A 24,757-nucleotide genomic window follows, 5' to 3' on the forward strand; every position below is an offset into this window, starting at 1 on the left:
CGTATAGGTTCTATAGAAAGTTCAGCGTCTGTATGAGCTCAGCGTACAGGATTGTCTGATGATGCGTTTTAGTTTTACTGTGCCTTTCTAAAGATGATGTAGCTAGAGACAATGAAGTTGACTAGTCGAGTTGTGACCTTAAATCAAATTAAAAGCTTCACGTCGCAAATAATGAATGCGATTTAATTTAGAATATGTCTATGCGCTGTGTAGCATTTCCCTCTTAGAGTACGCTTGAATTCTTAAATTCTGATTATACGGCTCCCTGAACGGCTCTAAACAGTTGGTCTCTTAAATCAAACAAATGCCATTAAAATAGATTTATGAACATTTCGGCACATTCATAAATCATTCCACCCACTACCAGATATACGTATGTATGCATATAAAGAACGGACAAACATTCTTCGTCTGCGTGTGCTGCAAACGTTGCGGAAGTTAAAGGCTAATTAAGGTGCTTGACTTTTAGAATTGCTAGTAATAAAATTACGAGCTGCTTAAGTCTTGGGTTTTTGTTTTGGTTGCTCTTGTTGTGTCTGTTGTTGCTGTTGTTGTTGTTGTTGTTGGGGCGCGTTTCTGGTCGGATGCATTTAGAGCTCGGTGGCAACAATTGATTGCCCTTGCTTTTGCCAACTCGAGCATGGGACACACGGGTGATTAAGGCGTGCGGGGTATCACACGCCCTGTCTCTCTCTCTCTCTCTCTCACTGCTTGTAGACGCGCCCTGTGGTGCGCCATTCACACATGAAGATAGCATGAAAATCAGCGAGCAAGGTCAAAGACGAAATTTAAATGCCTTTTGGCATGACCGACACAGCGACCGGCCGACCGACCGACCGACCGCGCGTAGGTCTTGGCCAGGCCAAGAGATTCTCATTTGCAGCAGCAACAACCACAAAAAGTTGCCAAATTGCCGCAGCTGGGCGAAACAAGTTTTATCTGCGGCCAGTTCAATGGCCAAGCCATTGAGGGTCAACCACAGGATGGGGTTCAAGTGCGTATAGCGAGCATGTCCTTGGTGGCAAGATGTCTGGCCAGGTAGATGCCACACAGATACTACAATGCGTTTGTTACTCTCAGAAAACGAATGACTTAAGAAACGAACTTGTCGCAGCAGGAACTGTTGCAACCGCTGTAAGCCGTGCGCCGTGCGCCGTAAGCCGGCTTGCATATAGATTGATTATTTATTTATAATGATATCATAATACGAGAGGGCAGACTGATTGCATTTTAACGCTCGGATGGGATCGAATCGGATCGTTCAAGGCGTCCACTAATGACCCGATTAGCGTCTAATTGAATTATAACATAACCCACGCAACCCTCGGACAAAGCAAAGAATTCCAAATAGCATCGATGAGATCGAGCGCACTTGAACTCCGAAACAATATCTACTACATATTTAAAGCTCACATCCGAAAAAAAAACCTGCTCGATGACTTTACAAATATGCCCGCTCACGCGCTGAGCAAAGCGAGCATATTGGTTTTGTATATTCATGAAATTATCCATTCAAATATATATTTGAATGATGAACGTGCATTATACAGTCGGTTAGACTCTGCACACGCGACATTTCTCAACGTTGTCGACAATTTGTTTGTCCGGCTTCGATTGCATTGTTTCGGCCATTGGCAATGAGTGTGTTAAACCCATATGAAATCTATATATACATACATCATTTTCGTAGTCATGCTCATTCAGATTGGGGCCAAAAGCATACGGGAATAAGTGCATTCCAATTGGAATGCTATTATTACTAATTATTGTTTCTTCTATATTATTGATATAGCCATTAGGCAAACAAGTTTATGGCTAAATTTAAACAAAAAAAAGCGGGCGCACATTAATAATCATAAATTTTGATGCTGTTGCCACGCTCCATTCACGCGCACAAAGGAGTTCGTATAAAAACGTGATCAAATGATAATTGAATGACCAATTTAACGGCATTGTCTGCACATTAGTATACAAAACGCTTTGTTCCTGATACTGACATTTCTATAGCAAATAAATATTTCAGCAGCGGAACTCAGATTAAATATAAATAATTATAAATTGCGATATAAATGATTATAAACTGCGAGCAGAGTTCATTCACGCATCGAATTCTCGAATTGATTTGCACTTGACAAATTATGAAGTTTATATGCTTATCTCTCACTCACTAATTGTTTGTGTATTTTTCTGCTTATTGGCAAGGTTCACATAGCACTCATTCATCATTCATTTGGCATGTAAATTTTATGCAAAGCCCAAGCGCCACAACGTGCTGATGAAATTAAACGGTTATTCTCGCACCATCAGTCTGTCGCATTGCCGTGGGATTAACGGCGAGCTGCACCACTTCCGCGCAACCTTTCAGCGCTGCAGTTCAAGTGGGGCTGATGGACAGATGGGCACAGCCGGACAAATGGCCAGAGAGACTGATGGAGTTGTCGACAGACCTGACAGCTGGCTGTGTTTATTTATGGCCCAATAGCCAAATTGTTTACCAAATGTCAGCCAAGACATCGCTAAGGGCTTACATAATAGATGCCCGCCAAGATGGATGCGCCAGAGCGTGTTTTATCACTCTCATAAATTACGCATACGCACCGTACGTAAAGCATAGCAGCCCAATAATAACAGCAGCTAGCAGCTAATAGCGGCGTGACAAAGTCTTTACCATGCTGTTGAGCACTTCTGGCTCATGACTCTAGCATTTGCATAAAAATCATTGACCATTTATGGCGGCATCTGTTTTAACTTCAGCTTCTGTCACGTTGTGTCGCCCGCGCTGATTAATTCGCGTCTTAATTTGTTTGAGAGGTCTGTTAATTAGCGCAAGCCCAGATGCCATAAAGCAGGCAGCCACATTTGAATTTCAAATAGATATATTTCGGCTCTTTATTTTGGCAAAACGTTTCTTTATGACATCTAACACTAATTATATGTATAATACTTTGTAATGTATGGGGTGTTACGGCTCTCTCTCCTTCGATTCAATGGATCATAAAGTGGAAGCGCTTGATCGCCTATTATAAATTATTATATAGAAACTTTGTATATTTTTTTTTTTTTTTTGCATTTTGTTGCTTAATTGAAGCAATTATCCTTGTGCGTTGAATTGAAGCTAACGTGCGCAAACTACTCAAGAATTTTGGTCAAGAGCGCAGCTACGGTAAATGCTGGCTATGAGTGAGGCAAGAGCTGAGGCCCGTCTAGAAGTAGTGTCCGTAGTGGCCATGGTGATGATGCAGTCCGTAGTAGCCGCCGTAGTAGGGATAGCCTAGAGTGGAGCGGAGCAGAGTTTCAGACAGGCATTATTGGACAACAGCTCGCCGCAATGGACTCACCGAACTCACCCAGGCCGTAGTAGCTGCCGCTGTAGTGCGGCCAGTAGCCGCCGTAGTAGCTGCCGCCGAAATAGGGCGAGTAGTAGCCATAGCCGTAGGAGGCGGCGCCGTCCAGATCCTTCTCCTCGGCCTCGACGCCAGCCTCCAAGTCGCTGCTGGCGGCCTCTGCCGGCGCCGCCTGAGGACGCGGCGCTGCCTCGGAGCCGCTCAGCAGCAGGCAGAACAGCGCCAAGGAGAGCAGAAGGCAAGCGGAGTTGAAGCCGAACATGCTGTTGCCGGATCAGTTTGCAAGTTAGTGTTTGCTTGGAGTGGTGCTTGGTGGTGCAAATGCCACTTGATGTGTACAACTGACTGACTCTAGAGCCGCGCTGCATGTTTATATAATGGCTGGCGATTCTTGCAACGTCGTCGACGCCGCCATCAAAGCGCAGCGCAGCGACAAAACAATTGTCTACGAAAATTTGCCTACAATTGGGCGACCCCATGGCTGCGTGTGTCCCCAGCAGTGCCCCGCCAGCCGAGCCACCCACCCACCTTAGCCAGATTATCAATGAAGCGTACTCACGGCAACTCGTGCCTCGAGGGCCACGACGGGGCTTCTATTTCTTGCATGACCGATTACTAATTACAATGCTGCATCTCTATCTGCCTCTCTCTCACACTCGACATCATTCTGCCTCTCCCTCTCTCTCTGTTTGCTTTGGTCAGTGGGGTCAATGTCGTAAACAATATTAATTCTTATATGCCTGCCCATAATTTATTCAATTTAATTACAATTGCCCGCTCACAATGTTTAGCTCCGGCTAAAGAGGTTCAAGAACCCTTATGACGTCCAGAGATTTGTGCTGACATAATGCAAACACGTTCCGCCGCCAGGAGTGGGGAGTGGGGGAGTGGGAGAGTGGCGGTGGGTCCCACTCGGAGAATTTGTAAAAGGTAAATTTATGGATGCCAGTCCGCCAGCCCGAAACGACAAACACGAGCACTATAAATTTGACTTTTGGCAAAGTGGCTAAACAACATTCTAAAGCAATAAAAAATAAAACTATTCTAAATCTTATATTTATAATAAAAATGCTAAATAATACTAAGGCTAAATGAAATGAATGTGGAAATAAGCGAGCGTCCAGTTGGCATCTTCATTTGACGTAGGTGCATAAAAAAAAATAAAAACGATTATAAAGTGAAGCAAAAATGTTTACATTGCGCGACAGGTATGCATCGATTGGAAGCTGCTCGGAAATACATTTTAGTAACGGAAGTTAAGGTCTTGCATATATGTATATATATACGTTTAGGTAATTAAGCTATTTATATATATACTACTATTTAGGTAATTAAGGCATTTAGCTATATATAGAAAAACATTTAAATTTATATTCAAATTAGTAGTTTCAGGTCAGCTAAGCATGAAAAACGGAGAGTAAATGTAACTTGAGACGTTGTTCATTTTATGTGTCGTCATATATGGATTTCAATTCATCTCTCATCGACTTCTACTGCTCAGCTCTCAACTAATCTAATCTATTTCAGTTCATTGCTCATGTGTTTCATTACATGTGTTTGATCTCATCTCGCATCTAATTCAGCTTTTGTTTCATATATCTATCTTATCTCTTTATTATCATCTCAGTTCTCCACAATTTACTCCATGTCTCATCTATTTCATTTAATCTCTCAATTAGTTCAGCTCATCTCTCATCTATTTTATCTCACCGGACTCGGTTCATTTATTATACATTTCATTGCATCGCTCATAAATTCTCTCATCGATTTCATCACATCTCCCCTCTCCCACTTCAATTTCCCTTTTACTTTTATATACGGTTATACCTCAACAGTTTTTGTTAATGGACACACAGCTGTACTTTTTTTTTCTTCGCACTAAATTTGATTCAGCAGGTAATCAGGTCAACATATCTCATGTTCTTTATGCCTTCAACTTTATGCTTTTCCTCTCTCATTCTCTGTCAGCCAGCTGCTAATTGTTGACAGCTTTTCAGTTGGGTTTCATGCTTTGCGCCGAGTTTCTCAGCAATTTGTATGTTGTGCGGGGTCAGGGTTCAGCACAATGGGCTCTGGTACGTTAAGAGAACCAGCTAAGGTCTACCCAGCTACCCAGCTACCCAGTTAGCCAGCTAATTGCCCGTTTGCTTATCTAAATTACCGCGTTAACCAAGAACCTGCGTCACAGCCGTTGTAATTAGGCAAATTAAATGCTTGGCTGCCCTGACGCAAAATCAAAATAAAAAAAAAAAATAAAAAAAAAAAAACAAACTAAAATTCATTAGGCTCGCCAAAAACAGAAATAAACGTAGAACAAGCCTTTCATTGAAACTCATGTGAACTAATTCAAACCGCAAAAATATTTAAGTCTAAACTAGAATCAACTTAAAATCAACTTGAAGTTCGGTTGAATCTCTATCCTCTTCATTCAACTTTTATAGGCATAGGCATATGCATAGGCAATATAAAGCTTCCATAAAATTATAATTTATTCAAACAACAGTCGATGCTTAAACCAACTTAAGGCTAAAGGCAAATAAATAATATTTTATAGCTGCTAGACTATTCCAGATCTTGCGTCGTTATAGAGTCCTGTGTCTTGGGCATATCGGGAAACTGATGGAAGAGCGTCGCCGTTGGCTTCGATTCGCTAGTCAGGCGCGTCTCGTAGATGCGGCCCTCGTTGTTAATCAAATACCAGTTGGGCGTGGGCGTGATCGGTGCGAATTCCTCCTGGTTGAGCGTTGTGATGGGCGCTGCAGTGGGCAGCTTCTTAGCGATGTCATCCAGCTCCTTCAGATAGACGTCCAGGGCGCGATAGTCGGTGTTGTTGTGCACCTGCGCGGCGGGCACAAACTGTGGCCCAGCTGCCAGGTCGTGCTCCTGCCACAGGTTGCGTATGGTGGACATGACATCCGCATAGAGCACAGAGTCGGGCGAGGGCTGCGGTGGGCGGGACGCTTCCACTTGCTTTTGATTGCGGTTATTTGCAGCTCTACGTGAGTTCACCAAGCGGCTGGCCAATGGAGTTGCGGAAGTTGTTAGGTTCCCAGTTGGCTCTGCCACAGCTGTTGTTGTCGTTGTTGTTGTTGTTGTTGTTGCCTTTGTTGTTGTGGTTGCCTCATGACGGAAGTTGCGCCCCCTGCCAGCTGTCTTTCTCTGTACACTTACTCTGAACAGCCGTTGGCGACGTCGTCGACTGTCGCAGTTGGTTGCATTTCCACAGAGCGAAGGCTTCGGCTTTGGCTGCGGCTCTGACTCTGCCTCTGCCTCTGGCTTGGCTGACAGCTCATTCGGCTTCCCTTCATCGGGCACAAAGCGTGTCGCATTCTTGAGCAGCTCATCTATGTGCGCCACGAGCTTCAGGCCATGCGGCACATCATACTTGGACTCGGTTTGCCGCTTGACGCGCTTGCTGCGCTTGTGCTCCTGCAGGAGGGCAGCGCGCAGTCGCTGCTGCTGTCCGCGCTGGTAGAGCTGCTGCTCGAGCGCCTTTTGGGCAATGAGCGTGTGCGTCTGCCGCTGGATGTGGCGCTGTCTCAGCAATGGCTGCCCCTGTACCTGCCCCTGTCCCTGGCGCTGCCTCTTCAGCAGTCGCTCCGTCTTGCGCACCGAGGCGAGTATCTCCATGGGCAGCTGCAGATTGTTGGCAAACAGCGGCGCCAGCTGCGCCTCCTGTGTCAGCAAGTCGCCCTCAGGTGCCTTCACACGACGCGGCGGCGGTGGGGCGCCACGATTGGTGCTCAGCTTACGTGGCTGCTCCCAGACAATGGGCTTTGGTGGTGGCGCGATGACCGCTGCTGCCTGTGGCGGCTGCCTCTGCCGCAGTCGCTTCAGCTGCTGAAAGTGCTGGGGCGGCTCAATGATGCGTATCACGTCGCCCGCGTCGTCGTCCACGTAGCCAGGTCGTATGTCCTGCAGGTGCGGCGGCACGCGCTGTTCGGGCTGCTTGGGCTCCGGCCGGGAGACGCGATAGCCAGCAGGCGCCACTGAACTCGACGTATTCTCAATTCTAATGGCCAGGCTGTGCTGCAGCAGCATAATCAGCAACACAGAGATTGGATTCCGCAGGCAGCTCCTTGGTGTGACCATTTCGATTCGCACTTTTACTCTCACTTTCAAGGCCAATTTTCACTTTCAACGATGTCGACGGCTGCCTCGCAACTGCCTCGAATCGGCGCTATCATTGCGACTTTATAAAATTTCCTCAGCGTTTTTCCAATTTTCCAGTTTATAGCCCCGACGTTTGATTGGGTTTCGGCACTTTTCTTCGCTGCCTGTTCATTTCTCCTACAGCCATGACGAGCCATTGCAGCAGCGTTTACATCGTGCGACTGCAATGAAAGCGAAACTGGCAACAGGCAACGGGCAACGGGCAACGGTAACGGCAACAAACTGCAACTGCAGTGACGTTGCAAGTCTCAGCCAGTGCTGCGGCAGTCAGTGTTATAACCGGTCAAAGACGTTGCCCCATGCCATGCTGCCCCTGCTTCCCCCAACAACAACTATCTCCGCCACATCTTCTAGAGTTTATTTGTGGCCACGTCTTGATTTAGAAACCCACTTTGCATATGCAAACACCTCTCGAGTTTGGCACATTTCAGTGCAAAACTAGTTTGAAATCAAAGTTTCAAGAGTGTTTTTTCTTTCACGTCTAAACACTCATTAGTAGGCAAAAATGTGTCCACTGAACCTAAACTTGAACTTCATAAAGCTTTACACATATATATAGAAATAAATAAATATATATATTTGTATATCTATAAAGGTGTTCTTAGGGTGAAAGTAAACTTGGTTAATTTACATATTGTTAATTTAATTATTTACGCACGTTTTCAATGTAAACATTTACATCGGAAGCTTTCATTTCGCTTGACATTTAAAAAGCGCGCTTAAAAGCTAACTCTCAAAAGCTGACTGCTATGCTGTGAAAGGCTGACGAAACGCTGGAAATGAAACGCAGTAGAGCGTTTGCAGATTAAAAGATTTGTTTGGCTGAAAATTAATTTTGTTTAATCCTTAAAATATTTTATTAAAATATAACTTAATAAATATATTAAATAAAGCATCTGCTGTTAAAAAATTGCTTTTGCTGAAAAAAATACTATGCAGCGTCTGTAAAATAATTGTATAAATAAATTAGTAGTTAAATGATTCGATTTGATTTTAGTTTTTATTTTAATAAATTATTTTATTGCTAAAACTTAGCTGTTTGTTTTCGAAAACATCGCTACTTGCTACGAAATAAATAAATAAATAATTATTGAATAATTAATTAATTAATTAATTGGATGCTGTTAGACATAGAGTTAGGTAAGATTAGGCAATTACGTCATTCAGTTGCAGTAACTAGGCAAGTATAGGAGGCACAACTACAAGCTAAGCCAGATGAGTCTCGATTCGATGCGATTAATACAACAAGCTATCTATGTTAGCCATGGGAGTATAGAGGTTTAAGCTAGTGGGAGTTGCATGCGTCTTAAGTTTAATGATCCACAACCAGCGGCTGCCAGGCATTGTCGTTGGCATAGCCATAGCGTCCAGCACCACCAACAGCACCGCCAACCGCACCACCGGCACCACCGGCACCAAAGCCCATTCTACGCTCGTGCGATGTGGGCACCACATGTTGATAGGCCACGCCCATGCCCACGCCCAGATTCACAGCAGTCGGCAGCGTGGCGGCAATTGCCTTTACTCTAGATGGATAACGTTGCTCCACCAGCCGCGACTCCTCCACAGCATAGTCGGGCTCCTGATCCTCGAGCGTGCTCACAGCTGGCCCATCTGTGCGCCTGTTCTTCTCGAAGAAGTCGATGATGGGATGATAGCTATAATTGATGCGGCGAGTGCCATTGTTGTTGTTGTTGTTATTATTGTTGTTGTTGCTGCTGCTGCTGTTGTTGTCGAATATGGAATTCACATTCGGCGACTGTGGAAATGCCGTCGATTGCTGCTGCTGCTGCTGCTGCTTCCTCTGCTGAACGTAGGTGGTTGGTAGTGACGCCTCTGGGCTGACTGGGATCGCATTGCTGGGAGCAACTGCGACAGAGGTCGTCGTTGGCTGTGGTGCATAGAAACGTGGTCGCGACTTTTGGAAACGCTGTCCCTGGCCCTGGCCGAGGGCAGGGTTAGATGATGCAATTGAGCCGGATGCAGCAGTCGCTTGGTGGGCATGGGTGGCAGCACCGACACCGGCTCCGGGTCCGGCTCCGGCTGCAGCTGCGGTTCCAGTTCGGGCTGGTAGACTGCTGGTGGCGGCTGTGCTCGATGGTTTGCTGGATAGGTGTACGGGTATCCGTACTCGAGTTGATGCTCCTTGATGTCCCCCAGTTGTGGCTGCGTGGGTGGTAGTAGTGGTTGTATAAATACGCTTGCGCTTGATGGGCACGCGCGGCTGCTCCCCAGCCAATACGTTTACCTCTTGATCGGCCTGCGTCTCGCTGGGCGATAGATCCATGTCGATGTCGACGCGCGCCTCCGTATGCTGCGGCCGCCGGCGGCTCAGCTGGCTATAATATTTTTTCGAGCTCGAGCTGCCGATGGAAGTGCTGCTCTTGTGGCCCTTGTAGCCGCCAATGGCAAAGGGATCCTCATCGTCCGGCGGACTCAGATAGGGGCCGACGCTAGATGGCGCCGGTAGCTTGGAGCGCACCTTCTTGCTGCTCAGGTAGCTGAGCTCATTGTTCGGCGCATAGCTCAGACCCAGGTCATCCTCGTCGCTCTCATCGTTGTAGTCCAGATCCTCCTCGTTGATGGTGCTGTAGCCGTTGCTGTTGCCATTGTCCAGCTTGTAGCCGCCGGGCGAGTACTCCTTGGCCTGGATGGAGGACAGCGGCGGAAACTGCTGCCGATAGCCGTCCACCTGGCACGAGCAGCAGGTGGGCACCTTGAAGATGTCCACATGCAGCCCGCGCACCTTGTCCCAGCTCAGCAGCCGATGGTAGTTGTAGACCTGCGAGCAGTGCGAGCGATACGTCTGCGCCAGATACGAACAGCTTTCGCCAGGATTGCTGCCAAGCAGAGAAAGCCAATTAATTAGAACACTTATTTGCGGCTTAGCTGCAAGTGATGGAGGCCTGAGCCTGAGCTATTGCCACTGCCAAGAGACTGACTGAATTATGAATAATCAACGATAAATACAGTCTTGCTTTCTTGCTCACAGTCGACAGCAGATTGGCATAACATCTGCATTAACTTATCTTAGCTGGTTATCTGAGACGTTCATCTTTCTGTATCTCTTCATCTGGTAATTTATCGTCGCCTCTTTGGCTGCTGCCTACAATATCATATCTCTATACTAATCATGTGGTTTATGCCTCATTTGCTATTAGTATTTCTCTCTCTCCCGTCATATAATCTCCACTGTCTGTTTCTCTATTTTCTTTGTATTTATGATTTGCTTATCTTCTCGTTTACGATCTCTCTTGCGCTGTTTAATTGATGAAATAATTCACTTTGTCTCTTCTTGAATAATGCATCTATATTCTCTATGTATACTTTTATATGTTTATCTGGGTCTCTCTTTCTCGCTCTCTCTCTCTCTCTCTCTCTCTCTCTCTCTCTCTCTCTCTCTCTGTCTATATATATATATATAGATACATATATTTCTATCCCTTTCGTTGGCTGTATTTCTCTTTCTCTCTCTCTGTCCCCCGCTCACTTCCTTACTCTCTTTCTCATTCGTTTGCTGTTTCTCTCTCTCCGTTGCTGCTTCTCTCTCATTGCTTATTCTAGTCTTGTTCACTAATGACTCTCACTTCAATAAATTGTGCACTAAACTCTAACTCAATGTCTATTAACATATATATCCCATCATTATCATCCGCCTTCCTCATCTTAAGCAACCTTTAAGTGTATGAAAATCTTGAGAATTTCGCCAGTTGCTCAACCAAATTTGACTGTACATTATTATTATCTTGAGCAATTATTTTAGCTGTTATTTGTGAAACGAGATCAACTCAAGTTTAATTGCAAATGAAGATGACGCTGCTTAAGAGCTTCCCCATTAACTGGACCAAAAATAGAAACTTGTTGAGGTAACTGGTGGTGATAATTATTGAATTCCATGACTCTTATATGAATAGCAAATGAGGCTTTTAATTGCGACAGAGCTCCACTCCACTAGAGCTGTGGCTCACCTGCACTTCTCCAGACGCAGCGTCTGCGTGTGCTGTCCCGTGTTGACGATGAACTTCCACTCGCCCGACGCTGCCTTGGCCTTCTGTGGCCGGGCGTAGCGGACGACGCTCTGGCACATGCTGCCGGCGGAGCCCTCGTCCTCACGCCTAGGTGGTTTCACATGCAAGAGAAAGGCAATCAAAAAAGTTATTTTAAGGCAAACGATTTCTAAAGATCATTCGATCTGCTGATCTGTCGATCTTCTGCTCCACTCACCGCTTTTTATTGACAATATAATCGTCGAACTCGTCACCGAACTCGAGATTGTTGTTGGGCTTATCGTAGAACTCGGCCAGCAGAGCGCTCATCGCATTCTTGTGCCGCCTGATGCTGCCCATGATCTGTTCGCTGCGTGGAGGTGAAAGTGAAGAGTGTTGTGTGTGAGGAAGAGAGTGTTTGGCTGACGTTAAGTATGAGAGGGAGGAGGGGAATCACCAAGAACCGACAACCAACAACCGACCACCGAAACCACTATACTATGTATACGTGTGCAAAAGCAATTGGAGGAGGTGTACCAGAAATAAATTACTTTTTATTTTTAAGCTAAACATCTTACGACAACTAGACTAAGGCGGGAAACGAGAGCAAACCAACCAACTAACTAAGCGGATCTTACAGCGGATAGTCGTCGGTACGGATGCACATGTTGTTGGTGAACCGCTCGCACTTCTTGTGCCCCACCACGACGGGGCTGTGGGCGCTGGCCGACGTCTTTGGCCGGCTGCGACTGTAGGGGGAGTTCTGCACGCGCTTCCGCTTGATGGGCGGCATCTTGTGGCTGACCGGCGGTCGCTTGTGGCTGCGATAGCGTGGGCCCGCAATCAGCTCCTCGGGACTGGGCAGCGGCTCCTCGGCGCTGCTGCTGCTGCTGTTGTTGCCGTTGCTCACCTCATAGAGCCGCTCGTCCGCAGAGATCGGCAGCTGGGTGCCGTTGAGGCCGGCAAAGGCGAGATCTTCGATTTCCTCATACGACTGCGTAGGCGTGGGCGGCAATGTGGAGGCGGTGGCTGTGGCTGCGGCAGTGGCTGCAGTTGCAGCCACAGTGGTTGTGCCCGCACCGCTGGGCTGCTGAAAGGCGGTGGTGTTCAGCTTGATAGTCCGGCCCGCTGCACCGCCCAGCAGCTGCTGCTCGCTCACCGAGACGGGCACAGAGCGCGTCAGCTTGTGCACAAATTCGTTGGCTGCGCGTCGCACACGCCGGCCGCGAGTGGTGTTCGCCTTGCGCGGTGGCAGCGGCTGTGGGGCAGTGAGCGCCTCATTGATCATCTGCGGATCGAGCACCTCCGATTGCATCTCCTCGAAAAAGTCCTCCAGTGAGCTGGCCGCCTGCTCCTGATCCGCCGCCGGCTGGCTGCTCACATCAATTGTGCCCACGCTGTCGTCCTGCTCCGACTCCTCCACAGTCAGCAGATCTTTGCGCTTCTGCAGCGGCGTCTGTCGCATTGCAACAGCTGCCAAGTCGCTGCCCAGCTGGATGTACTTGCGCGCCGAGCTCCGCACCAGATTCGCCAGATCGTAGACAATGGGCAGCAGCAGCTTCTTATCGTCCCCGAACATCATGCGAACCTGCAAGCCAAAGGGAAGAATTAGACAAAGCCCAGCTGTAGGTGGTTGCAGGAGAATCTCTTTGGGAGATGAAGTCTCTCTCTCTCCTCTCAGAGATTTCACTGTAGTGTAGGCGTGGCTCACCTGCTCGAGCCGCAGTTCATGACCCTGTTTGGCATTCATCTGAGCCGAGATCAAAGCCGAGAGTGCCAAACGCTGCTGCGAGGATAGGACACGCAGTATGGGCATCACTTCAGCGAACTTCTGGCGCAGCGCGCGATCCGTCAGAGCCTTGGCCAGTGCCGTGCGCAGCATACGCTCACGCCAATCGAATTGCGGCAGCTGTTTCTCCGGCTCCGGTTCATCCAGGTCCACACTAAAGTCCAGCATGTTGTCCTCTAGCTTCTTTTCGGCCTCTTGCGCCGCCAGCTGCTCGTCGGCCAGCTGCCAGTCATCGTTGCTGGCTGCGGCGTTATCCACCTCCTTGGCATCGGCAAAATCGAAATCCAGCAGCTCCTCCTCGCTGGCGTTGACCAGGTCCAGGTATAGCACACAATAGAGCAACGCCCAGAAGAGGCAGCCGAACGCGCGGCCCGCTTTCATTTTCCGCTGCGAAACAAACGAAAGTTGATGAGAAAATGGGCGTTCAGATTGCAGTTATTAAGACGAAATTAAATTCCACAAATAAAAGCACTCAAAACTCACAACAGAAACAAAACTCTAATAAAAGCCACACAGAAAACAGAAAACAACGAAAATAATTTGTTATTATGCGTCGCACGCTTTCAACGGCTCATTCTAAACGAAAGACTTAGGCAACGAACTTTTGCTTTCATTGCCACGGATTTAAATTTATTTTCTACGCCTTTCCAGCTGAAAGTAAAAGCCATTAACAATTGTAATAAAGCCGTAAACAGCAGCACTTGCAGTCACCGCACCACCGCACCACCACACCACCACACACGATGTCAGCGGTAAGCATAATCAAGTCATGACAGCGGCGATTACAGCAGCCACCGCTGCTGCTTTTAGGTAATCGCCATTGGCCTAGCCATATAGCCATAGCCATAGCCATATTCATAGCTAACGCTAAATCACAGTCATAGAGCAGTCATCGCCACATTGTGGCCAACATCCACATCATCTTCTTTGCCTGCTCAACAAGGCGTGAAGCATCAAACAACTCATAAGTGTCGTTGTCAGTGTTGTTGTTGTTGGTTGCTGTTACTGTGGTGTGGTGTGGTGGCTGCTGTTGCTGTTGTGTGGCTGCTGTCAGGTTTGCAGTCATAAATCAGGCAACCTCTGCGCTGATCTATGCAGTGAAATGGGCAAAGACCTTGTGGTTGATAGATAGCCCACCTATTACACTATGCAACAGCATTGCGGCACTCGGCAGATGTAATAATTTAATATGCCAAGACCATAACAGTAATGGGCTTTCCTTTTGCTTCTGATCGCATATAATGGAAAAAGTTTCAGCCTGAAGCCCCATTAATGCGGAAGTCTGGGCTTAACAGAGTGTAACTCGCATGTCGTCGCTCTTTCAGCTCACACTGATTGGCATGCATCCAAAATAGTTTTCAATTTGCACATTTACTGACATACATCTATAGGATACAAATTGATGAAGTCATTGGGTATTACTATTATTACTGGAGATATAGAGAATCCTTTTTTCTTTGGTCTATAGACTCTTGCCTTCAATAAAAGTCTAAATTAGCTAGAAATTGTACTTGGTCTGAATAAAATATTCTTTAACTTTAAATGAGTGTATTTTATTAATTTACTAAAATTTTTGTATTTTGAATTCCGTCGCTAGACCTCCACTATGAAGATCAAAAGAACATTGAGTCCTACAATCGATCGACAATTTCAGAGTTTTTTTTTCGATAGTTCCTCTCAATGAAGATTCTGAATAAATATATTGCAATATATCTTCAATTTTCAAATGCAGTGAGATACTGATCAATATGCTAAAAATATGTATTTTATATAATATTTATATAATAAACGTGATATATATGAAGCACAACAGAAATATATATAGAAATGAAATTTTCAATCAATCTCCGCTAATCATCGGAATGTGTATCAGACAGTTAATTATGCGCATATACATATACACATACATACATACATAAATCTTAGCTTCACAATGCAAATCTGGAATGTTCCAAAAATGTTCGAGTTTGAGTTAAACAACAAAGGAAAATAGAAAGAGATTTATATATTAATTTATTATAATATAAAACGAAATTTTATTATGTGAAGTATTTTATAAATTTCCCTCATATATAGACGTGCTAAGCCCATTTATAATTAGCTCAAATTCATTTAGTATCTTTAACTATTTCTCAATCAGACTGAAGCTGCTGCATTTCACAAAATGAACTCCCCATTGAGCAGCGAATCATGCTTCTGCCCTCAGCTTGAACTTGCCCACATTCATTTACATACATATATTTCTATAAATATATTTGGTTTTGTTTTTTATATCTGCTGTCACACAATGGAAATGCTTGCGCCCACGGAATGCCAACAATTGCATTCGAAAGTGCTCGTCTGTGAATGCCAATGGGAGCTGACAAATTCGAATGCTAACAACACCCAGTCTGAAGGCACGGCTGCTTGGCTGGCTGCCAGCAGCTCCTTGGGGCATCGTTAACGGCAACATCCCGCAGTTGCAGTTGCTGACGCTGATGCTGCTGCAGATGCGCTGACCTTTGCGCCATTGAAAAGTGAAAACTTGGCTTGGGCTAGCTCGGCTTTATCTATCGACTGGTTGACAGTTTAGAAAAGGCGCCACACACTCAACCAAAACAAGTCACAAGGCCAGTAAATAACACACAATCACACACATATATATGTATATACAAAGAGCCGCCAGCAGCATCTTCAGTGTGCACTATGGCCGCCCCCAGCTGCCAACGAGCTGCGATTTGTGCACATCGTTTCTTTTGGCTTTATGCCTTGCGCAGGTCGTGAGGATGTTGCCGTTTTGGCCATATCTTCAATTTATTTTGCACACCTGCGCACAGAATGCCATTGGCCAAGCTCAATGGCCTGAGGCGCGAAGGAGAGAGAGAGATGGAGAGGGAAGCGCTTCTGGTTTTTAGCTTTTTTGTGCGGCCTTTTGCATATGCTGTGCTGGGATGCGCTGGGCTCTGGGAAAGTGTTGTCATGTTGCCGTATTGCAATGATGCCATAAATCAAATTAAACCAATAAGGCGAGCTGCAATGCGCTTCCCACGGGCCTGAGCTGAGTAAAAGTGAATAGACATACAAATTGCTGGCGCTGTTCGAATGCTCAATTGCAGATGCTGATGCTGCTGCTACTGCAAAATAATTTCACTGCAAATTCTTTGGTTATCTTAATTAGCTTACGATTCGCGTGCGTTGCGCCGTGCAACAGACACAAACTGGGCCAGTCGAAAAACACATCAAGCAGCAAAAAAGCAGCGATAAAGCGGCGCTGCAATAAGAGAAACAGCCGCAAGCAGCAAGAAAGTCGCGCGTCGAGAATCCTATAAGCAGAAACCAAGCTGCAGCAACAACAACCACAGAAACAACAACAACAACAACAACTAACCGACTAACCTAGTAAGCTCAGAACTCGCAGAACGAGCTAGACAGAGAGTTCGAAGTTGTGTGGCGCGTTGGATATCGAAGAGCCAAAAGCTGAACATTATTGATGGCGCGTGCTGACACATTCAATTTGCCGGCCCTAAACGAGAGACTTAGGCAACGAACTTGACGCCATTAAGCAAACAGCGGCAACAACAACAGCACCAACAACACGCAGCTCACGCACAGCTTAACCAGCTGACACAATTTCCTCGGGCGTAAAGAATATAAAAAAAACAAAATTAAACGAAAAAAAAGAATTCAAATTTTTTTGAGGTGCTTCGTTATTGTTGTTGTTTTTGTTTCTTTTAGAAAGTTGTTTCCATTTCACATATTTGGCTAAAGAAATAAACATAAAAAAGATTCCATTTTCGATTTGTGGCTGTTGTTTTATGATGAATTCATTTTGGCCAAGAAATCAGTTCGTTCGACTCGTTTATTTCCGCAGTCAACAAAATAATATCTTCTATCACAAATTTTCACTTTTGTTTCTGACATTTGAATTGGCAAACATATAGAAGATATATATTTCGATGTACGACTTGTGTTTACTTTTAAGCTAAGACAATCACCTTCGGCCTCGTTTAATTGCTGAGAATTGCAGCTAAAACGGCTTCTTCACCAATTTTCACTTTTTTCCTTCTTTACTTCTTTACGTCTTCACTTCTTGTAGGCAAATTTTCACAGATTTCACACGCGCCTTAAGCTGCGGCCGCAGCGCTTCTCCGCCCAGATCGAGAGCAGGAGAGTAGTAGAGCAAACAAATCTCGTGTGTGTGTGTGTGTGTTAGTGTGCGCTTGTTTCTCTTCAAGTCTATAAATAACTGTTCACTGCTGCCGCTTGCACACGTCTTAACGCTTTCAACACTCGCCGGCGACTGTTTGCAGAGCTGCCGCAGCGGCAGCTGCTGCTGCTGCTGTCTCTGCTGCTGGCGCTGCCTCGGTCGCTGTCTCGGCTGGCTGCGCCGTTGGTTCTGCTGCGACGTGTTTACATTAAATTGCCAATTGTCTAATTGCTTTTCTTTTGCAGTTCGCTGAACCGTTAGCTTGGCATTAAAATTCACAATTTCAATTTGCTAAATAGCTCGCACGTAATGCGGAAGCTCTAACATTTACGCCTCATTTACAAAGTTCGTGTCTTAAGTCATTTGATTTTTTTCTATTTTCTTTTATTTATTTCTGTTTTTATTTTTTTTTAATAACTCCAGTGGGTCAGGAAGCATACAGCCCTAACGGAAGCTTGACAAATATGCATAACTAACTAACTAGCTGCTGTTGACGCTGCACGACTCTCAACAGCTTTTTTGTTTTTTTCTTTTTCAACGGGGGTCAGCGCAAATCAATTTAATAAGACAGACAGGCCAGACAAACTTTCGTTTTTTGTTGCCAAACAGCCCTCGGCCGTGACTTTAACTGCACAGTTAGCGCCTCTCGCTCACCTCTAATTGAACTGCACTGGCTGAGCCAGCGGCTATTACGCTATTAGAGCCACTTTTCTGCACTTTATTGTTATGGCTCTATCGTGGCGGGGCTGCGTGAAAATCATAAATAATAGACGCCTTTGTTGCCACTTGAGGATTTGCTTCACACTTTCTTAGCACAGCGGCTGCATTTTATTTCTCTTTTCACGCAATGCGTTTCGAGCCTACGCACATTGTACTATTTATGAGCATTAAATCGTATTACCGCATCGCTGGCGTTTCTGTTTTTTTTATTGCGGCGTCATCAATCAGCAGCAAAAAACTCACTTGATAAACTTTTTTATAAGACGAAAAAGAAAAAAAAAAAAAAACGAAAACTTTTCCGCTGTGCCATAAAATGCAAAGAGCATGGCTAATTTGCGAATTACCGTCAGGCAGTGTAATATAGTTGTTGTCTAGCTACTTTTAACGACCAAATTGCTGGCAGTCATAGCTGTTATCCCTTGATTGATGTTCCAGCAGCGGCTCCATTTGCTGCTGCTCCTCCTCAGTTCCTCAATTGTGTGGCAATGAGGAAAATGGCCAGGTGCTGTGCTTATGCAGCTGAACTTTTATAATTCGAATCGAACAGCTCATTAATATGCTGCCTAAATGCATAGCGTTTGGCTAATTATGCATAAAGTCTAGCCGAGAATAAGCTTGGCTCTGATGCGTGAAACAGTTTCCGGTTTGATCAGGCTTCAAGGTGAGCTGCAATTTTTAAATGTTTACCCAATCATCTTCTACATTGGCTTGAGCTTATGTAAATAATAAAATATATTTAAACTAGTTTTTACACATTGATTTACTTCATTTCAGTTGCTTAACGGACCAAGTTCACAAGAACCAGCTCCAGCTGGAGCGTGTTGCCGTTGCCAGCTGTCTGCAATCAGCTTGGGCACTTTAGTTCAACAAGCTGGCAGCCCTATTGGCTAGAAAGCTGCGCTGCCAGCTTGTTGAAAAAAAGCTGAGAGAAAGTTTACCTTACACTGCGCTCAGCTTTTATAGCAACAAAAGCTCTAAGATCTTGTACAGGTCGGAACTGAGATTAAGCCTAATTATTTCACTGCTTTATCTACATAGGTATTATTTAGATTAGGTCAGGCTTGCATATATTCATCTGAGTTTGTCGAGCTCTAAATAATATATCCATCTAAAAGGCAATTTTGTAGATAAAGTGGAACTGTGTATATGTTAAAATTTCAAGGAATTCATATATCAATGCCATACACTTTTCTACTCGTAAAACTGATAACTTTTGATTGGCATTTAAAAATTTTTAATCGTTTTTGATAAATATATATTTTCAGCCATATTCAAGCCAGTGGGTCCACCAATTATATAAGATGAAAACGGTTGATTAAGCCAATCAGTTGATCATATATACAGCTGCCCATTCAGTCAATTTACCCATCAGCTGGAAAGACAAAAGTCATTCAATCAATTAACCAGAACGACAATTGGCTGATTGACTCAGTCAGTTCAAAATACAACCTAATCATTCAGACCACCAATCAATCCACTGAAAAACAACCCGTCATTCAATCAATCAATTAGAATGCCACTCAGTCTGTCAATCAAAAAATCAATATTTCATATTAAAAGACTCTTCAACTGGTGTAAATATTAATTATATTTTGTGTTTAATTAATTTATTTGTACAATTATATATTTCTATACAGATATTCATATATATTATTTCGATTTTATATACGTCGATAACAATAATATCAACTCCTACATTACATACGAATCATTTGTTGCAAAACTAAGATCTGGTGTGGTATTATGTGTGGTGCAGTTAACTCGACTAAGGCTACGATTACGTAATGCGGCTCAACTTGGGAGAAAAATGAATTGGTTGTTTAGATATAGACTAGAAGAACTAAGTGACTAATATCAACTAAGCACAAGTAGCGCCATTTAATTAAACATAGATCCTAAATCATAAAATAAACTGTGCATATCAAATATTTAGTATATATATACAAATCGATCGAGAGGAAAAGAGAGAGAGAGAGAGAGAGGTCTCAATCGATAAAGAGGGAAAGATAGAGAATACAAATAATACTGCTCGACAAGCACGCTAATTTCGAAATGGAGGACAGTTACGTAGGGGTGTGGCATGTGTGTGTGTGTGTGTGAATGAGCCTGATGTACATATATTAGTTGGTGGGCAATGGCGACGTGGTGTGCAGGTGGATGCTGATGGAGGTTTGGTGGTTGGGGTGGTTCAGTCAACGTCATATTTCGCACTCGAACTCCGAGATGCGATGGTTGAAGTAGACAACGCCATGCTCGAGATCCTCACTGAAGCCGCTCACATCCATATAGTCGGAGGCGGCGGAATCGTCCTCCACCCACTTGTGCAGCGAGCGGGTGATTTCCAGGCGCGACTGTGCGAACGAGGGTCGCATGTGCGGCTCCTTGTGCCAGCAGCGGGACATCAGATTGTAGAACTCGTGCCGGCTCTCCTTTGGCAATTCCGGGCGCAGACCCTGCGGCACACGGCGGATGACCTCACGGCCCGTCAGATGAGAGTAGGGCGTTGAGCCTGAAGGAACAAAAACAGGAGATTAGTATATGCTAGAGATATATTGTATCGATTCCTACCCAGTGTGGCAATCTCCCAGAGGACAATGCCAAACGCCCAGATGTCCGTTTCGGTGGTGAACATGTGAAACTGTAAGCTCTCTGGCGCCATCCAGCGTATGGGCAGTGCATGCCGCTTGCCAATCGTGTCATGGCCATGATGCTTCTTCTCGGACGACGTCTGGTCCTTGGAGCAGCCGCCGCCGTGCTGGCCATGCTGGCCAAAGGTCTGCTGCCAGTGCTGCAGTATGTAGCGACTGCCAAAGTCGAATTTGAATTTGTTCGCATTGCTGCGCAGGATGTCGTTCGCCGCATTCTTCTCCTGCTCCTTGCGCATGCGCTCTGCGTCCAGATCAATGGACATGCCAAAATCACAAATCTTGCACATGCCATTGTGATCGAGCAGGACATTGCGCGCCGCCAGATCGCGATGGACAATCTGGGAATGAGATGAGGCGGGGATGAGTGATGAACTCTCGCGAAGAGCTGGGAGCTTAGCTTACCCTATGCCCGGCTATGTACTCCATGCCGCAGGCGATATCCAAAGCGAAGCCCGCCAGAGTGCGCGGCGAGAGCGGCGCCAGGCTGCGTCCACCCGGCACAGAGGCGGGCAGAATATTCGTGGCACTGCGCGCGGCACGCAGCAGCGAGAGCAGGCGTCCGCGCATCGCATACTCCATGATCAGCATGTGGGGCTCTGCGAGGGAAATACGAGAAATGAGGATTCAGTTTCAGACTGGATGCAACAACTCCATTGCCAACACTTACCGCTCTCCACGCAAGCGCCCAGCAGTGTGACCACGTTCTGGTGCGAGCCCAGCTTGCGCATGATGTTGGCCTCGTCCTTGAGGCTCACCTGGGCGCTGCAGGCGCGTATCGTCTTGACGGCCACGATTCGCGTGGCTCCGAAATGTCCACTCAGATCATCGGCCTCCGCCTTCCACACCTGGCCAAAGTTGCCCTCGCCCAGCAGACTCTTCAAGCGGATGTTGCTGCGGTCGAACTCCTGGTACTCGCTGGCCAACGACGATTTGTCCTCGTAGCGATTGTGATTCGCATCGCGCTGTTGCTGCAACTGTTGCTGCTGCTGCTGCTGCTGTTGTGCATGATGCTGCTGCTGCTGCTGCTGCTGGAACTGTTGCTGTTGCTGTTGGTGCTGCTGGTGATCGACCTCATCTTCATCCAGCTCCAGCTGATATTTGGAGTCCACCTTCTTAACCGGGCTTATGGGCTGCTGATCTGTGATGCACACATCGAAGACGTCGTCCGCCTTGGAGCGTCGTCGCACCACATAGTTGCGCACCATGTACATGACAATGGCCACCAGTGGCACCACGCCCACCGCCACCAGCACCAGTGTGACCAGATTCATGCGCCTCATCTCCATGCTCACATCGCGCTCCTCTGCAATGGCCGTCGAGCTAATGTCCGAGGCAGCCACTGAGGAAGAGGAAGAGGAGGAGGACGACGACTCCACCACTCCAATGAAAACGTTGGCAGCCTGCGCTTTCGCCGGGCTGGCCGGACTTGGGGTGGTGCGCGGATTGACGGTGGAGCGCACAGATGTCAGCACAGTGGTGCGCAATATCTTCGAGTTCGAGCTGGAGTCGGTGGTGGGTGCGTACTGTGTGGTGCGCGGTGTCGCCTCGCAGTTGGCGGTGCTGTTGCAGAAGATGATCAAGTTATTCTGATCCTCGATGTTGATCTCCTGCGTGAGCGAGGGACCCAAGGCGCGCAGTCGCTCCTTGTCCTCCTCGATGATGGTCATGTGCTTGGCCGACAGAGTGGTTGTAGTGCCGACTGTGGTGGTTGTCACCGGACTGCTGGTGGTTGTAGTGGTGCTCGTTGTGGTGCTTCTCGTTGTGGGAGCTGCAGTGCTTGTCGTTGTGGTGCTAGTAGTTGTGGTGCTACTTGTTGTTGTGCTTGGCCTTCTAGTTGTACTCGGTGGCTCGGTGGTGGTTGAGGTTGTGGTGGTGCTGGTGCTTGTCGTGCTCGTCGTACTCGATGTGCTGCTGGTGGTGCTGGTGCTGCTTGTGCTCGTGCTGCTTGCCTCTGGCTGTACTTCTGGCACCACCTGCCCAACCGTTGTCTCCTCCTCTGCGCTCAGCACTGTGATGATGAGTGGTGTGGAGGCGGACTGTGGCTTGGTAACCACTCGACGCACCGCCACGGGCTCCGCTTCGGCCGACTTCTGCTCCACTGAGCTCTCAGCCAAGCCAGCTGTGGGTCGGCCAGAGCCCACATAGCGTGTTCTGCTAATGGCTGGTGGTGCAGCCGTTGGTGCAATACCACGCTCTCGCATGTGATACTTATACCGGCTGCGACTGCGCTCCACAGCTGTGAGCGGGCGGCGCGTAGAGACGGTGGGTTTCACTGTGGACTCTGTGGTTGGCTCCGGTGTGGTGGTGCTCGTCGTGGTGGTAGTGCTGCTGCTCTCACTCACAGAGATCTCAAGCACGCGCGGATGCTCGTCATCGCCCACGGCTGGGGTGATGGTCAGAGCGCCCGGCTTGATGGGCGGCAGCTTGGAGCCAAAGTAAAGATACGGCTGCAGCTCTCCATCCTCATCCTCCTCGTCGTCCTCCTCTGGCTGCGGCTGCTCCAACGTGGCCACCGGCTTGCCACGTCCACGCGGCTTCACCGCACCGTCCGCTATGTGGTTGAGCGTATCGTTCTGCTCCTTGGCCACCACAAAGAGTCCATGCGACGATTCATCGCTGAAGAGGATCTCATTGGTGTCCCTTTCGCCAGCAGCCAGCGCCGCCTTGCTGGGCGTACGCAGCACCACCGAGCCGTTGTTGCTGTTGCTATTCCCGCTGCCGGCCATGGCCATGCGTGTGAAGTTCGCGCATTGCCGCATGCAGCTGGCGGTGGTGCGGCGGGTGAAGTTCTTGGTGCAGTTGCGTATGCAGACGGAGCGCGGATCGCTGGGCGCCTTCGAGGTGCTCTCCACGGCAGCCGACGGCGAGGTGGCACTGCGTCCGGTCGTCCCGATGCGATTGCGGAAATTGCCCCGATTCAGGGCCGTGCGACGGGCAGCCAAGACGTTCAGCAGCTTGCGTTCTCGCTCCTGCGCCGAGCTCTGTGTGGCAATCGAAGGGCGATTGCTGCCAGTGGGCCGGTAAGTGGTTGGCTTCTCGGCAACCACATCTGCAAATGTACAAGAATCGTTGTGGTGGTTTAGCAAAGCGGCGCAACGAGTATGCTAAAGAGCGGCGTATACTTGATGCCAGAATCGTGACACGTATTGGAAAAGCAAGCAAGCGTTTGGGAAAAATAAACAGCGCCGAGTCAACAGAAAACTCGTTTCGATTCGATTGCCAACTTGACAACTGGCCAACAACAATCGAGCCAAACGGCGCGCTGCTAAATACCCTAGACAAAACGATAACTAATCGGATTATATAAGTGAAGCCGGCCGCCAAGCGAACCAACTAGAGTTGGAGCAGATGCTCGTAGAACAAAGCCGAGCTGAAAATCTAGTTGATGTCTCTGACAGAGCATCTGCTCGTTGATCAATTGGAAATCTATTAACTTGAACTGGCTTTGCTTGACCATTAACAAAAATTTCGACTAAATTTCAACTGGTTCACAATGCGTTTCGCGGGCCGCCTCTCTTGACATGTTTGGCCCCCGGTGGGGCAGCTGCTGCGCCAGTGTTTGAGTAATTAGTTAGCCACAAATTGTTGGATTGCCCCTCGGGCGAAACAGCTGTCCATTGTATGCAATGCACATTTGGACAAATGCTGAGGCGGCTGCTGCTGATGCGGCTGCTTGGTACATGAATCATTGGGGCGATTATCAGGCGGCGGTTTGCGCAATTGTTTAATTTTCGCGTTGCCATTAAAACTGCCAAAACGACTCGCAAGCTCACAGCGCAGCCAACAATGTTAGCAAACAAATTGTTGTTGCCGTTGCTGCTGTTGTTGTTGCTGCTTTTCACAAGCATTTAGTTCATTGGCTTGCAGTTTAGGCCAAGGTTAAGCCTGGCATCTGAAGCGCGGCGCAGCGA

At 47.0% G+C, this 24,757-nt stretch overlaps 4 protein-coding genes across 6 annotated transcripts in view; all 4 read right to left on the minus strand.

Moving 5' to 3' along the window:
- Nucleotides 1-2,875: 2,875 nt before the first annotated feature.
- Nucleotides 2,876-3,853, minus strand: LOC108652604 (uncharacterized). 2 transcript variants are annotated; one of them, XM_018102828.3, is made up of 2 exons: nt 3,339-3,853; nt 2,876-3,271 (listed from the first exon to the last, which is right to left on the minus strand). In XM_018102828.3, exons 1-2 carry the CDS (start codon nt 3,604-3,606, stop codon nt 3,204-3,206), a joined length of 336 nt encoding a protein of 111 aa, XP_017958317.1. In that variant the 5' UTR covers nt 3,607-3,853; the 3' UTR covers nt 2,876-3,203. The 2 variants fall into 2 exon arrangements, with proteins under 2 accessions (XP_017958317.1, XP_017958319.1); XM_018102830.3 differs by having other exon boundaries at nt 3,348-3,843.
- A 1,962-nt stretch (nt 3,854-5,815) lies between these two features.
- LOC108650540 (uncharacterized) lies at nt 5,816-7,713 on the minus strand. The gene has a single exon (XM_030391041.2). The coding sequence runs from the start codon at nt 7,434-7,436 to the stop codon at nt 5,907-5,909; it is 1,530 nt and encodes a 509-aa protein (XP_030246901.2). The 5' UTR covers nt 7,437-7,713; the 3' UTR covers nt 5,816-5,906.
- A 785-nt stretch (nt 7,714-8,498) lies between these two features.
- On the minus strand, nt 8,499-17,586 carry NT1 (Neurotrophin 1). 2 transcript variants are annotated; one of them, XM_030390911.2, is made up of 7 exons: nt 17,267-17,586; nt 13,215-13,679; nt 12,142-13,091; nt 11,742-11,873; nt 11,486-11,632; nt 9,766-10,357; nt 9,029-9,683 (listed from the first exon to the last, which is right to left on the minus strand). In XM_030390911.2, the coding sequence occupies exons 2-7, from the start codon at nt 13,671-13,673 to the stop codon at nt 9,264-9,266; spliced, it is 2,700 nt and encodes an 899-aa protein (XP_030246771.1). In that variant the 5' UTR covers nt 13,674-13,679; nt 17,267-17,586; the 3' UTR covers nt 9,029-9,263. The 2 variants fall into 2 exon arrangements, with proteins under 2 accessions (XP_089115673.1, XP_030246771.1); XM_089259547.1 differs by having other exon boundaries at nt 8,499-10,357.
- Nucleotides 17,587-19,768: 2,182 nt separating this feature from the next.
- Nucleotides 19,769-24,757, minus strand: part of Tie (Tie-like receptor tyrosine kinase) — a 29,081-nt gene continuing 24,092 nt past the window's right edge. Inside the window, 4 exon segments of the mRNA XM_030391081.2 lie at nt 19,769-20,707; nt 20,767-21,184; nt 21,249-21,442; nt 21,514-23,895. Coding sequence (XP_030246941.2) covers nt 20,397-20,707; nt 20,767-21,184; nt 21,249-21,442; nt 21,514-23,895 — 3,305 coding nt within the window. The 3' untranslated portion in view covers nt 19,769-20,396.

This window comes from Drosophila navojoa, chromosome 4 (assembly GCF_054131105.1).
Source record: "Drosophila navojoa isolate 15081-1374.11 chromosome 4, UAZ_NAV_1.0, whole genome shotgun sequence".
In the NCBI taxonomy this organism is placed as follows: Eukaryota; Metazoa; Arthropoda; class Insecta; order Diptera; family Drosophilidae; genus Drosophila; species Drosophila navojoa.

Excerpts from the sequence above, each read along its gene's own strand:
- NT1 (XM_089259547.1), bottom strand. The coding sequence starts at position 13,673 with ATGAAAGCGGGCCGCGCGTTCGGCTGCCTCTTCTGGGCGTTGCTCTAT. Across the intron at positions 13,092-13,214 it reads ATGAACTGCGGCTCGAGCAG|GTTCGCATGATGTTCGGGGA; the intron begins GTGAGCCACGCC and ends TTTGGCTTGCAG. Across the intron at positions 11,874-12,141 it reads CGTACCGACGACTATCCGCT|CGAACAGATCATGGGCAGCA; the intron begins GTAAGATCCGCT and ends ACCTCCACGCAG.
- LOC108650540 (XM_030391041.2), bottom strand. The coding sequence starts at position 7,436 with ATGGTCACACCAAGGAGCTGCCTGCGGAATCCAATCTCTGTGTTGCTG.
- LOC108652604 (XM_018102828.3), bottom strand. The coding sequence starts at position 3,606 with ATGTTCGGCTTCAACTCCGCTTGCCTTCTGCTCTCCTTGGCGCTGTTC. Across the intron at positions 3,272-3,338 it reads CTACGGCCTGGGTGAGTTCG|GCTATCCCTACTACGGCGGC; the intron begins GTGAGTCCATTG and ends GCTCCACTCTAG.